General features: G+C 35.1%; 2 protein-coding genes across 2 annotated transcripts; one reads left to right on the top strand and one right to left on the bottom strand.

The window, feature by feature from the left end:
• The first annotated feature begins 1,126 nt into the window (after positions 1–1,126).
• phkg2 (phosphorylase kinase, gamma 2 (testis)) lies at positions 1,127–7,347 on the top strand. Its single transcript, XM_084134227.1, has 10 exons — positions 1,127–1,323; positions 2,255–2,358; positions 2,435–2,610; positions 2,696–2,750; positions 2,828–2,893; positions 2,989–3,152; positions 3,239–3,329; positions 3,422–3,575; positions 5,695–5,820; positions 6,377–7,347. Exons 2-10 carry the CDS (start codon positions 2,264–2,266, stop codon positions 6,620–6,622), a joined length of 1,173 nt encoding a protein of 390 aa, XP_083990353.1. The 5' UTR covers positions 1,127–1,323; positions 2,255–2,263; the 3' UTR covers positions 6,623–7,347.
• A 69-nt stretch (positions 7,348–7,416) lies between these two features.
• Positions 7,417–15,422, bottom strand: cfap119 (cilia and flagella associated protein 119; the record flags this gene model as incomplete). The annotated part of the gene is made up of 9 exons (XM_084134228.1): positions 15,272–15,422; positions 15,130–15,164; positions 14,944–15,009; positions 14,092–14,258; positions 13,905–13,975; positions 12,444–12,560; positions 12,262–12,337; positions 11,949–12,065; positions 7,417–7,577 (listed from the first exon to the last, which is right to left on the bottom strand). The coding sequence occupies exons 1-9, from the start codon at positions 15,290–15,292 to the stop codon at positions 7,417–7,419; spliced, it is 831 nt and encodes a 276-aa protein (XP_083990354.1). The 5' UTR covers positions 15,293–15,422.
• Positions 15,423–15,465: the final 43 nt, after the last annotated feature.

Genomic DNA, 15,465 nt, shown 5'->3' with positions numbered 1-15,465 from the left:
TTTGAGTTAATAACTATAAATGAGTTCACTAGACAGTAATATGTTTATCATAAAATAATTTATGAATGCTTTATTTTTAAGCAAAAATTATGCAAAAAATGTAGGCCTATTTTATCCAAAACTGTAAAAGGTTAAGTTATAGCCTAATAAAACATTGATAAATTATTTGATGACAAACATATTACTGTATTACTAAGTTAACTCGTTTATAGTTCATTTATAACTTAAATAATAATAATTATTATTATTATTATTATTATTACATTTTAGGCTATATATTTAAAAGACGCTTTTGTCCAAAACTTACAAAAAAAATGAACAAAGCAATTCGTCAAATATCAGTCATAATACAGGTTAGAAAATAATAATAAAGTGCTAAGATTATCACAAATGAACAAAATATTTTGATGCACGTCATTCATATTAAATCGTATATTCCACCCATACCCGCTACAATTGAGAATCACTGTAAGCATTCAGACATATGTCAATTTGATGTATTCCATTAATATTCAATAAAACAATATACAATAGGATTCGTTAACAACGTGTTCTTCTGAAATGAGGGCGAGTCACAAATCCCCGAGTAGTTTACAAACCCGTGGGAAGTTCTGGGAACGGATTGCGAAAGCGTGGGCACGGTTTATGAATTTGTGGGTACAGATTGCAAAAACTGAAGGCACGGTTTACAAATCTGAGAGCGCGGATTAGAAACTCGTGGGTACGGTTTATTAATCCGTGGGCACGATTTGTTAAACCGAGGGAACATTTTGAGAATTCGTGAGTACGGTTTATAAACTGAGCGGACGGATTGCCAAACCGTCGCCACGGATTGTTTTTTTTTTTTTCCCTACAGGTGACTTCCCGGTCTCCGTAGTACGGACTGGAGTGTGATTTTCTACACATATTTTTCAAAATTACTATTCATTTTCGTATGTAAAACATTATTATTATTATTTTTAAACAGTTTTTAATTATGATATATATAAATTATGATATATATCATAAACTTACTTTTCGTAAAAAAAACGGGGGAAAAATAAATAACATTTTTAGTAAAATAGTCTGTGCCGTTACCCGCTCCGTCCTGTAGGTGGCAGTGATAAAAACCGAGTGTACTGCAGCTGTCATTTACAAGGCAGAGAAGTGGGTGTCGACGGTGTTGTTGATATTGCCCACTGCCGACTGCCCAGGAGCGCTATAAAAGTTCTCAACAGTGATATGGCAGTATTGTCAACCGCTTCAAGTACATGTCTTCAGCCGGACAGTTGAAAACACAGAACCGTCAGATAACTGCATTTCGGCTGATTTGTGGAAGTGGTTGTGAGTACATTCTGTTTTTCAGGGTTGGGACAAGACAGCATACGAGGTCAATGATCGCAACGGCTCGTTTCTCAGAACAGTTAGACTGTTTGTCTTGCTCAATTATTACTGAAGTTAGCTGTTATTTCACATGTATGTTTGTATTACGCTGATTTATTATTTGCATTTTGATGCATTCATTATTAAAAAACTAGGGAAGTGATTTTTATAATTTACTTTTTGATGCATGAATTTACTAAATCACTAAGGAAGTGATTGTATTTTGCTTCAAAACAAGAATATAAATATTCAGAATATATTTTTAAACGATGTATTTTGATAGGGGTACTCATTTGTCCGCTGTAGTCGACACCATTCATTTAGGGTTGAAATGTAAACGTATATTAACCAGTAAGAAACTAGTACAACTAGTAAGAAAGCATGTCCGTTGTAATAATTAACTTGCAACATTTATTTTGAACATGTAAAATAGCATGCTATAATTAATCATGATCGATCCTGAAAAAAAAAGATTGCAGATTGTATCTATAGGAATTTCACACATACACAACCCCCCACCACACATGCACGTGCACACGTCCCCCTTGTGTACGTGCTGTTTCCTGCATGTCCATATTTCTTTATTTGCACAAAATATAATAATAATAATAATACACTTTATTCTATAAAGCACCTTTAAAAGCAGCTTCTCAAAGCACTGGAGGCGCACGCAGTATTGTTAATCTAAAACATTTTTATTTTTAAAAGATATTTATACATTATACTTACAAATACTGGTAAAATATTTGAAATACCAATACTTCTACTACTATTAGTATTAATAATACTTTATTATTATGATTATTTTTAAATAATGATTTTAACAGCCACAGTAGAGCTTAATTCTTTCTACCTTCTCTTCACTCAAGGTAAATAAACATGTCTGTTTTAGGTTATCAGTATGACTCGCGATATCATTCTTGGAGATGAGCTGCCTGACTGGGTTGGGGCAAAAGAGTTTTATCAGAAATATGATCCCAAAGAGGTGATTGGCAGGTGAGTATTTGTACTATTCAGCAAGTGTTTTAATGTAATTCATTGAGATGTCTTTACTAAACTGTCCCGTGTGCAGAGGTGTGAGCAGTGTGGTGCGCAGATGTGTCCACAAACACACAGGACAGGAGTTTGCAGTGAAGATCATTGAGATCACCGCAGAGAAAATGACAGAACAGCAGTTAGAGGAGGTGAAGAGCTCCACGCTGAAGGAGATCCATGTGCTTACTGTGGTGAAGGGCCACCCGTCCATCAGTGAGTCTGACTGCTACTGCTAATGTTTGAAATGATGTGTTCAGCCCTTTCTGAGTAGTAACTGGCCTTATTTGTGCTTTTTCAGTCACACTTATTGATTCTTATGAGTCAACAACCTTCATATTTTTGGTATTCGACCTGTAAGTATATTATATATTATTGTATTTTATTTACATTGAAAATTCCAAACAAAATTCACACACAACTTTTCGTACAGCATGAGGAGAGGAGAACTATTTGATTACTTGACTGAAAAAGTCACTTTAAGTGAAAAAGAAACCAGGTGAGTTTTTTTTTTCTCAAATCTTGTTTAAAGTTTCTATGGTTGCAAATTTTTCTTCTCGTACTATATTTTGGTTGCAAATGTTCTTATTTTAGGAGTATGATGCGTGCTCTTCTGGAGGCTGTCCAGTATCTACATTCTCGAAATATTGTACATCGTGACCTCAAACCTGAAAATGTGCTGCTAGACAACCAGGGACACATCAAACTTTCGGACTTTGGCTTTTCGGTCCAGCTGGGGCCTAATGAAAGACTAAGAGGTGAGAAAATCAACACTGTCCTTTAACAGCGACAAATCGCATCAAACACTGTTTGAACAATGGGCTTTGTCAATTTCCCTTGTTAGAGTTGTGCGGAACACCAGGATATCTGGCACCAGAGATTCTGAAATGCTCCATGGATGAGACGCATGAGGGATACGGGAAAGAGGTTGACCTGTGAGTAAATAACACTCATATTCTGTTATTAAACCTTTCTTTTGGGTCACAAAAGCATTGTGGATGGTTCATCGTCCCATGTTTTCCCACAGGTGGGCTTGTGGTGTGATCCTGTTCACCCTTCTTGCTGGGTCTCCACCGTTCTGGCATCGCAAACAGCTGCTGATGCTGAGAATGATCATGGAAGGCCGGTACCAGTTTAGTTCTCCAGAGTGGGATGACCGGTCTGACACCATCAAAGACTTGGTGAGATGCTTTGCATTGTCTTAAGGCCAGTTCACACCAAGGACGATGACTATAAAGATATCCACAACTTTCCTGCGAGTTTAGCCTAACGCTTAATGAAGCTAGCACACAAGGGATACTCGCATACTGTCTATGGATACTCGCGTCGCGGTACAAACGGGTGAAACTGATTACTGACAAGTAGTAATGCTGACAGATTAAGCAATGGCTCCTTGTGGCTCAACGTGTACCTTTGTCGGGTACACAAACAACACGCGAAAATTGAAGGATTTTATGAATGGGACCTGTTTCCGACATAAACGGACCCTCTACGCAGAAAGAGTGTTTCTTGTACTTAGAAAAAACTGCAGTACAACTGTATATATATATTTTTTTTTAAGTGGTATGTTTATTGTTTTCAATAATTTGAAAATTAATTCGAGAATTAACTTGAATGTGCAGCAATTGTACAAATAGAGAGTATGTAGGCCTACTATATTTGTTGTAGCCATTAAATAAGACCATTTAGTTTCATATTTGTTCAAATATTATAATGTTATTTTTTCCATCTATGTTGATTATGAAAAGTGAACACCATGATAGGATGCATTGGGAGACATAGAGTGGGTCAGACATGATTAAACTTAATTTTCTTCATTAAGTTTTGTTTTGTAGAAAACCTTTCTTTAAAGTCCACATGAAATCAAAATTGACCATATTTACTTTGTTTGCCTAAATTGATCGTTTTGTGGTGAACAATTCATCCATGCAAGTCAATCCACACAAAAAAAAATTTTGGCTTCGTAATCTTTAATCAAAATCTGAAAATGCCCCTCCCCTCTGCATTGGAGGACCTTCCCTGATGACGTAGGTTTGAGGACTTGGGTTGGGAAACGCTTAACCACTCCCCTCAAACCGTTAGTCTGTTATGAGCGAGAGATGGAGAGGAGGAGCGCTAGAGTAAAACCCTGCCCTCTGTTCAATATTCCTTTTCACTGGGAAATGCATCACAACACTGGAGAAAAGTCGTTTGCAACTTCCGGTTCACGCGGACTTTAAAGTGAATTTCGTTTTGTATAAATTCTATCTTAATTTTAATAATTTTTTCATCAATCAATTGCCTGGATTTAATCAGTAAGAAGCAAATATAGCAGACAATATAAATCATGACATGGAGGCGCCAGCGCCGCGGTCACTTGCATTGCACGTGAACAGGAGCGCATCTCATCATAAATTAGCCGAAACTCAGACATGAGAAATATAGCCTATCTAAAGAAAGCTTTAAATGTCTTTTAAACGAAACAATTCAAAATGAAATGAAATAGGCTCTACTCTCTGATTATGTAATCCAAGATGTGCATTTCTCTCTAGGCTATAGGCGCGTTCACTACGGAGATGCCATTATCTGGCGGCGCCCCTGGTTATAACGGCCCACGTATTAAAAATGGTTGGGTCTAAATCGGGCTCGGACTCATAATTACAGTTAATGTGTTGGGCCGGGCTGGGCTCAGACACAACGGGCTCAGGTAGGATCGGGCTTGATTTTTATTTTTTTTAGCCCGATCTAAGCTCTATTCTCATTACCCAAGCAAGTTGTTTGGGCTTGTTGGGGCTCTCTGATAGCAGTATCTTCAGGCTAACGTAAACCGGAAGTTCGTTACCGGCTTGTTCTACGTTGCCATAGCGATCATGGGAAAGGTCAGAGTTTGGGAAAATTGTGAATAGTTCAAAAAATTCAATCTAAATATAAAAGAATAGCCCACACCACAACTATAATGATAATAACACTGTGAAACGATATCGTTGGAATCATTTTCAGAGTGATTTTTTTTTTTTTTTTCTTCCAGCTGATGTATGATAAAAATATTGACAGTCAAATCAGAATCCATCCTGCTTTAAAGAGCTCAAGCATTTAAATATATAAATACATTTTAAATGCATAAATAAATGCATAAATAAATAAATACATTAGAATAAACTGAATGATATTGTCTGCTGGTGTGGATGCTAATATAGTTATCTTTATAGTTATCGTTCTTGGTGTGAATGGGCCTTTAGCATACAAGGCTTACTGTCAATATTGAGAAATGTACCCATGTGTGCGTTACACTCTTTGCTTAATAAGTTGAAATTCCCTTAGATCTCAAGGCTTTTAGTGCTGGAACCCACACTTCGCCTCACGGCCGAGCAAGCTTTAGCTCATCCTTTTTTCCGTCAGTACCAAAAGGAGGATGTGCGGATCTTTAGCCCCAGGAAGACATTTAAGGTGTGTTTTTTTTTTTTTTTTAGAAATCATTCTAATATGTTGGTTTGCTGCTCAGGAAAGGTTTCTTATTACTATTATCAATGTTGAAAACAGTTGTGCTGCTTAATATTTTTGTTGAAGCCACGATACATTTTTGGGGGGATTCTTTGAAGAATACAAAGTTCAAAAGAACAATATTTATTTGAAATAGAAAGCATTTAGAACATTATAAATGTATTTACTGTCACTTTTGATCAATCCTTGCTGAATTAAAATATTAATTTCTTTAAAACAAAATTACTGACCCCAAACTTTTTAACTGTAGTGTATGTTCATTTATTTATTTTTTTTCTGTTTTTTTTTTTTTTTTTTTTTTTGGTTGTAAGAATTCCAAATGAGAGCATACAGTCTGGCATATATAGTATGTATTTTTAAAAATTGTGTCCACTTGTCATTACAAAGAAAAAAAAAAAAGACCTAAATTTTAAAATAGCTATCTTTTTTGTGGACAACAGTATAATTATACTATACAAGTATAATTCCAATTGTAATTCAAAACTGTTCTTTGCATCTTCAGGCCCTGATCTTGACGGTGTTAGCTTGTATACGAATGCAGTGCTGCTACTACCGAGCCAGACCATTAACAAAGGAGCTCCTAGCAAGAGACCCTTATTCCATCCGCGGTGTGCGCAAGCTCATTGACGGCTGTGCTTTCCGCATATATGGACACTGGGTCAAGAAAGGGGAGCAACAGAATCGAGCTGCTCTGTTCCAGAACACTGCTAAAATCATTCTACTGGGCCTTGAAGACTTTGAAAACTAAAGGTCATATTTTTGTTTCTAAAGATGTCCCTCATCTGTCCATTTACAGTTTTATTGTTTGTTGTTTGTTTGTTTTTATGTGGTTATAGCCTGCCTGTCAAAAAGGCACACAAAACACAGAAGTTTGATTTTTATAGATGATTTTTTTTGTCTTCAAAGAGGGATGGTGCTTTTTGATTTTAACAGCATTTTAACCTCATTTTAACCACTCACTGTGGATTTTATTTTTTAAATGTATGGGCGGTGGTATCTTCTAATATTGCTTATTATATGGACCAGCTTGATATGAAGAGATAACGTTTTTTTTAAAAATGACTAGGATTTACAATTAACTATCAGATTGGACAGAGCTTGTTTCCTAGTCAAGCTCTTTAGCCTTTGTCTGTTATTGACACAAAGCAGATTGTATATTTGAATTTATTATTACTGTTATGCTTCGAAAACAATTCCAGGTTGTTCAAGCCTAAACCATAGATGGACAGGGAACATTTAACAGAATTTTAAGACTTTCAATACAAAGGATAACATACTTGAAACATTGCATTACTACTGAGAGTTGTTTTAAAATCCTTACAAAATTGTCTGTACAGGTTTTATTCCTTTTTAACCTCTACATATGTTTTACCACTTGTTTCTTTTTATCACAGTTGACTAGACATTATCCATTCATCATCAAGGTACTGTAGTAATTCTAAACAGGTATACATAAATTAATAATATGATTAATGTATTTTGTGCGTTTTTACTTTTTGAAAGGAGTGGTTTCAAAACTAAAGATGTGGAACATATTTTTTTTTACTTCTTAACTTGAATCTTGGCCTCCAGTTTACTAATGGTATCATTAAGTTGATCAGCACTGTCCTGCAGACGTTGTTGTAGCTGATCAGTCAAGCGCATCACTTCATCCCTCACTTCTTTTTGAACTATGGACCTGAGCTCAGACTTTGAAGAAGAACCTTGTGGGGGAAAAAAAAACATACATAAACATATACTTTTATTTTATTTTTGGTATGCAGTGAGTATTACATATTAGAGCATGCAGTCTGGCATAAATACATAATCTCTATTTTTTTTTAAAAATACTGTGTATATATATATATATATATATATATATATATATATATATATATATATATATATATATATAACATATAATGTATATATACACATTAGGGCTGTGAAATGATTAATCGTGATTAATCGCATCCAAAATAAAAGTTTGTGTTCACATAATATATGAGTGTGTACTGTGCATAATTATTTTGTATATATAAATACACACACATGCATGTATATATTTAAGAAATATTTGCTTAAATATACTGTATATATAACTTGTATTATATATAAATATAAATATTTTATGTATAAATAAAAAAAAAATCTTAAATATATACATGCATGTGTGTGTATTTATATATACAAAATAATTATGCACAGTACACACATATATTATGTGAACACAAACTTTTATTTTGGATGTGATTAATCGTTTCACAGCCCTAATATATATATATATATGTATATATATATATATATATATATATATATATGTATATGTATATGAAGAGTTCAGATGCAAAAGCCTCTAAGTGCCATCTGAAATTTGCTTCTAGAATGATCATTTTTATCAAGCTCGTACATTTCAGTTCAATAATTTCACTTAAATGGCAATGCAAATTACCTATTAATTGTCATTTAAGTGAAATTACTTAAATATACAAGCTTTATAAAACTCTTCATATATACAGTGAGGAAAATAAGTATTTGAACACCCTGCTATTTTGCAAGTTCTCCCACTAAGAAATCATGGAGGGGTCTGAAATTGTCATTGTAGGTGCATGTCCACTGTGAGAGACATAATCTAAAAAAAAAAATCCAGAAATCACAATGTATGATTTTTTAACTATTTATTTGTATGATACAGCTGCAAATAAGTATTTGAACACCTGAGAAAATCAATGTTAATATTTGGTACAGTAGCCTTTGTTTGCAATTACAGAGGTCAAACGTTTCCTGTAGTTTTTCACCAGGTTTGCACACACTGCAGGAGGGATTTTGGCCCACTCCTCCACACAGATCTTCTCTAGATCAGTCAGGTTTCTGGGCTGTCGCTGAGAAACACGGAGTTTGAGCTCCCTCCAAAGATTCTCTATTGGGTTTAGGTCTGGAGACTGGCTAGGCCACGCCAGAACCTTGATATGCTTCTTACAGAGCCACTCCTTGGTTATCCTGGCTGTGTGCTTCGGGTCATTGTCATGTTGGAAGACCCAGCCTCGACCCATCTTCAATGCTCTAACTGAGGGAAGGAGGTTGTTCCCCAAAATCTCGCAATACATGGCCCCGGTCATCCTCTCCTTAATACAGTGCAGTCGCCCTGTCCCATGTGCAGAAAAACACCCCCAAAGCATGATGCTACCACCCCCATGCTTCACATTAGGGATGGTGTTCTTGGGATGGTACTCATCATTCTTCTTCCTCCAAACACGTTTAGTGGAATTATGACCAAAAAGTTCTATTTTGGTCTCATCTGACCACATGACTTTCTCCCATGACTCCTCTGGATCATCCAAATGGTCATTGGCAAACTTAAGACGGGCCTTGACATGTGCTGGTTTAAGCAGGGGAAACTTCCGTGCCATGCATGATTTCAAACCATGACGTCTTAGTGTATTACCAACAGTAACCTTGGAAACGGTGGTCCCAGCTCTTTTCAGGTCATTGACCAGCTCCTCCCGTGTAGTTCTGGGCTGATTTCTCACCTTTCTTAGGATCATTGAGACCCCACGAGGTGAGATCTTGCATGGAGCCCCAGTCCGAGGGAGATTGACAGTCATGTTTAGCTTCTTCCATTTTCTAATGATTGCTCCAACAGTGGACCTTTTTTCACCAAGCTGCTTGGCAATTTCCCCGTAGCCCTTTCCAGCCTTGTGGAGGTGTACAATTTTGTCTCTAGTGTCTTTGGACCAGTGGCGATTTGTTTAAGACTGCAAGGGATGCTCGGCTTCCCCTATAATGTCAAAAAAATTAACGGTCAAATATGTACTATTGTATTAACATTTTATTGACTAAAATGCGTTAGAAAACGTTCGTCTCAAAGACGAGTTCGTTCAGAATCAGTTACATACAGCAGGTCTGCTGACTCGATTTCCTTCTCATACATTCCCGTAGCGTCACAGCCAGTGCATTTCCCTGTTGAAGCCCAGCTTCCATTGACTTCTATGGGGCTGCTTCAAACAGTTTTTTTCAGCGCTTCGAAACTAGACGGTGATTGGATAAATGCTGCGATTATGTCCCGCCCATGGAAGCTCAGCTTCTCTGGGGGTGAACGGGGAGTGGGCTGGCCTGGACTCCGGGCTTCCGCGTGATGATTGGAGGGTCTGTCGAAAGGCTGTGTCTCCTTTTGATTGACAGCGATTTCATACAATAAAAAGTCGCTGATGTTGAAGCTGTTCGAGCTCAGTCCCATCGCGGATTTTTCAAAGACAAACTGCTGCAACCTATTTCTTGGTATTTGCTTGTCGAAATTGCTAGCCAATTTTCAATAATGGTGTGTTTAATGAGCTCCAGTAATCCGCAGTGATGGGCAACGGCAAACTCAGTTTATTCATCAGATTGTGTAAGCATTGTGTAAGTAACTTTAACTTTAAGCTAACTATATTCTTCTCCCAGTTCACCGGCCACTTACTTTCATGTATTTCGGGAGAAGTGGATGAATTCACGTGCTGTAAATCCAACAGATCCGATTCTCTGAACAGTGGCACAAACTAACGCGATCGTTTTAAAGGTGTTTAAACAACATAACACTTCCACTTGCATATATTTGACAATCGGAATATCAAATATTTCATGCCATAGCTAACTTTATTAATTTATTTATTTATAACTTTATAAATTTGTGAATATTTTGAATAAAAAAATGAAATAAAAGCAGATTTGTCACGTGACAAGCAATGACGCGTCACCATGGAAACTCTCAGGGGTCAGCCAGAATATTTTAAATTTACGTTTAAAAGGGTTTAATATGAATACACAGCCTGTTTTTTTTTTTTATAATACATTTCACACAATTATACATTTATACCTTTATTATATTATTACTTATTGTATTTTTTATATTATTATTATTAGTAATAATTCAAAAATAATTTTAAAAATATCTTATTATTAGTAGGCTAGCATTATTATTATACTTTATTATATTATTATTTATACTTTTATTATATTATTACATTCATTTTTCACAGAGCATTTTCTTGAAAAGGAACGTAGAATTTACGTATACATAAATTAATAATTTTTATGATGTAGGCCGAAAATGAGCTTCCCCTCTTTGAAAGACCAGCAGCCGCCACTGCTTTGGACAGCTCTTTGGTCTTGGCCATGTTAGTTGTTGGATTCTTACTGATTGTATGGGGTGGACAGGTGTCTTTATGCAGCTAACGACCTCAAACAGGTGCATCTAATTTAGGATAATAAATGGAGTGGAGGTGGACATTTTAAAGGCAGACTAACAGGTCTTTGAGGGTCAGAATTCTAGCTGATAGACAGGTGTTCAAATACTTATTTGCAGCTGTATCATACAAATAAATAGTTAAAAAATCATATATTGTGATTTCTGGATTTTTTTTTTTAGATTATGTCTCTCACAGTGGACATGCACCTACGATGACAATTTCAGACCCCTCCATGATTTCCAAGTGGGAGAACTTGCAAAATAGCAGGGTGTTCAAATACTTATTTTCCTCACTGTATATATATATATATATATATACAAACAGGATAACTAAAATATTACATTGTGCATTAATAATAATTGGTAACACTATACATTAAGGTCTTGTTAGTTAATATTAGTTCATGCATTTTGCTATCTTTAACAATAGGCAATACATTTGTTAGAGTATTTATTGATCTTTATTAATGTTATTTAATAAATTAAAAAATGCTGTTCAATGTTGGTTCATGTAAGCTCAGATCCATTAAATAATATTAACAGATACAACTTTTGTTTTTAATAATGTATTAGTAAATGATGAAATTAACATTAATTGAGATTTATAAGAAGGGTTTTTCGTTGTTAGTTCATGTTCATTAATATAGTTAACTAATGTTAACAAATGGAACATTATTGTAAAGTGTTACCTAATCATTTGTTAAGTGGGAGGAGAAATGGATGAACTTATACACTGATTTGTACTAACAGAAATATATATTTAGAGCCTATGCCTTAATAATGCATGCTGGTTTGTTTTTTGAGTTGTCTTATTTACTCAAGGAATTAAATTAAACCAGTTGAATTAAAACATAACGGAATATATAACTACCTTGGTTGGGACTGTCTGTCTCTGTGGTCTTCATTTCTGGTAGTGCAGCACTTTGTTGAATTTCTCCATCCATTTCTGTCTCCCTCTCAGTTTCTTTTTCTCCATCTGCAGTACTTTCTTTAAACAACAAATGACAGTATATACTTTCAAATGTCAGTTGTATGTGTATGTATATATATATATATATATATATATATAATTATTATTATTAGTAGGGCTGTCACTTTTGAGAAAAATCAAATTTGAACGGGTATCGGAGAGAGGGAGAGAGAGAGAGAGAGAGAGAGAGATTTTATCAGGTGTGCATTAGTACCAGATTGGGCAGTTTCCTCTGTGTTGGTGTCCTCCTCAGGTATTCCAATATATGACAAGGATATATCCAACTGTACCTTACCATGCAAGAAGAAGAGGTCATAAAGTTAATTGTTCTGTCAACATAAATTAGAATTTAGTGCTAGTACTAAAGTATCTGGCTTGACAAATCCATAAACTCACCTCTGGAGTAAAAATGTATTTGTATAAAAAATAATGTCTCATATATGTGTTGATGAAATAGTATAAAATTTGTGTCATTTGCTCCAAGCCGAAAAGGTCGATACTGAAAGGAGGCCTCTGTGTTTAATAGGGGAAAGAACAAAAGAGGTTTGAGCACAAAAACATTTGTTAACTTCCCAACAGTTATTATTTCAAAGCAGATATATGATTACACTACTGTTTAAAATTTGTGGTTATGTTCACCAAGGCTGCATTTATTTGATTAAAATACAGTACAAAATTAAATAACTGTTTTCTCTCTTTATACATTTTAAAATGTAATTTTTCCCGTGATGGCAAAGCTGCAGTTTCAGCATCATTACTCCAGTCTTCAGTGTCACATGCAGAGGTGGACAAAGTACACAACTTCCTTACTTGAGTGAAAGTACAAATACTACAGGTCAGATATTTCTCCGTTACAAGTAAAAGTACAGAAGTACTCATTTTTAAAAGTAAAAAATAAATGTCAATGCATTTTATTATTGTTGCATTGTTGTATGTAATACTTGCAGTACCTTATGCCTCTGAATCTATGCCTGCCTACCCTCATATCAATATCAAATTTATTTCTAGAACACAGTTCCAGTAGTGGGATTGAATGTGAGATTGAATAAGTGCACTCAATAACGTCCACAAAGGTTTCGGAAACCCAAATGGCTGTTCCCTCAAATACTGCCCTATTTAAAGTTTGTTGGCTTTTAGTATGAATGTGTTAGCCTTGCTGTTATCTATAAGCTAGTGTGCACCATAACAATGACAAAATTCGCATTTAGAAGACCAAACCCAACATTGAAAATCAGGTTGATGTCAGAATCCAACGTCAGATTGACGTTGTATTGTGGTTGAAAATGAAAATCCGGTTGATGTCACCAACATGAAACCAACATCAGTCGGGTTCTGACGTCAACCCGACTTTCATTTCCAACCACAATGGATGGTGACGTCAATATGACGTCGGGGTTCTGACGGGTTCTACTCAAGGACCTTGACAGAAATGTAGTGGAGTAAAAAGTATGATATTTGTCTTTCAAATGTAGTGAAGTTAAAGTAAAAAGTTTCCAGAAAAAAATAACACCGAAGTACTGTACTCAAGTAAATGTACTTGTTGCTGTCCACCTCTGGTCACATGATCATTCAGAAATCATTCTAATATGCTGATTTGCTGCAAACATTTATTTTTTTATTATCAATGATGAAAATCGTTGTGCTTCTTAATATTGTTGTGGAAATATACTTTTTTTTTTTTTTTTTTTTTGGATTCTTTGATAAACAGAAAAAATATTTGAAACACATTTTTTGTAACATAAGTGTTTTTATCAATTTTTTTATCAATTTGATGACTGAATAAAATTCTTAAATTGATTTCTTCCAAAAAAATAAAATCTTACTGACCCCAAACTGTTGAATGGTATATTTACATACCCTGACTGAATGGCAAAGCAGAAGTTCACTGCAGTAGGTCAAACAGTGATCTGTGTTATTGAGGGGTGTTTCTGAAAATGATTTACAAGAATGTTTTAATATTATATAAGTATGAGAATATTATCTTGTACAAAATTATAAAGATATTGTTAATTATACAATAACATGATTACAATGGCTGCATCACCTGTGTTGAACTGATGCACGTTTTTTATAATGGAGATGAGAACAGAAGTTTGTTCCCTGTTGAAATGTTTCTCTCTGCAGAACAGCACTAGATTTGTATACAACTCAAGAAGTACTCCCTGTTTTGGCTGAGGCACATCAGAGATCAATAATGCACGGCACAAAACCCTAGAGGGGAAGCAAACAATGTGCATTCGCGTAAGATCAAGCAATGTCATCGATTATGAATAGCATCATTCCTGTTATGCAGCACCTTTTGTAATTCAGGGTAGATTTTCTATAAAAATGTATTTGGTCTAACTCAGGCATTTAAACTTGTTAATTATAGCTTGGTTATTTACACAATGGTAGGAAAATTAGCAGATAAAAGAAGATAAAAGAGGTAAAATTAGCCACTGTTCAGCGATGGACTTAAAAAATAGTTTAGCCTACATGAGGGTGTCACCTTTAAGTTAATCTTGATATTTTTAACTATTATATTTTATAATGTCACACTAATTTATGTAATAGACTGTTTAAAATTAAATAATAATGTAGACGTTATTCACAGCAGCGCCATCTTTGATTTTTAACGGGAATGAATAATGAAAGCGAGGCTGTGAGGGATAGACATGCATCTCGTCAGTGGTGGGTTTTTGGATTGTTCTGCTGACGAAATCCTGCAAAATATCTTAACAATATGAACTGTGGAAAATCATAAGTGATCTAAGAGCTTTATTCAGCGGATGCTATTGGCAAGTGTATCCCTCCCTCACAGCCTCGCTTTCATACTTGTCATGGCGCTGCTCTGAATAAGGTCTATACAAATTAGCATAATATTATCTTAAGCAATATTTGTAATATAAATGTAAACCTTTCAATCTCAGGTATGGAATTGGTCTTCTCAATCTCTTCCATATCACTGTGTTTCAGATCTGCCCTAGAAATACAGTCAACAAGAATAATTGAGGATGTTTGTGTCTAAAGATATTGAAAATGCAAACTGCATTGGATGTTTTATTTATTTAACGTAATTTTTTTGTGTGGGACCTAACGTTACCATAACAACACCCGTGCTCTTGGAGGCTGGGGCTCCTGGAAAAGATTACAATTAACGTACAAAAATGTATATTTTACATAAATGTATATATATATCAAGTTATTCCCGATCTCTAGATTCCATGAAAAAGTATAACTTTTACCTTAATGTTCTCAAAAGGCATAATTTCTCCCCTCTGACAGCCTCTGAAAACGGCTCTATAAAAAAATTAATCTAAACCACCTGTGTGTGTTACATCGTATCCTAGTAACTACATTTCAACTACATACCCACTAACCACTGATCGTACCTCCAACTTAAAAGCCACGAAAACTTCACATGAGGATGCACGTTATT

The sequence above is a fragment of the Abramis brama genome, assembly GCF_963993115.1.
Source record: "Abramis brama genome assembly, chromosome: 14".
Taxonomy (NCBI): domain Eukaryota; kingdom Metazoa; phylum Chordata; class Actinopteri; order Cypriniformes; family Leuciscidae; genus Abramis; species Abramis brama.
Note: the sequence above shows the minus strand (reverse complement) of the source record. Positions and strands in the feature narration are given on the sequence as shown.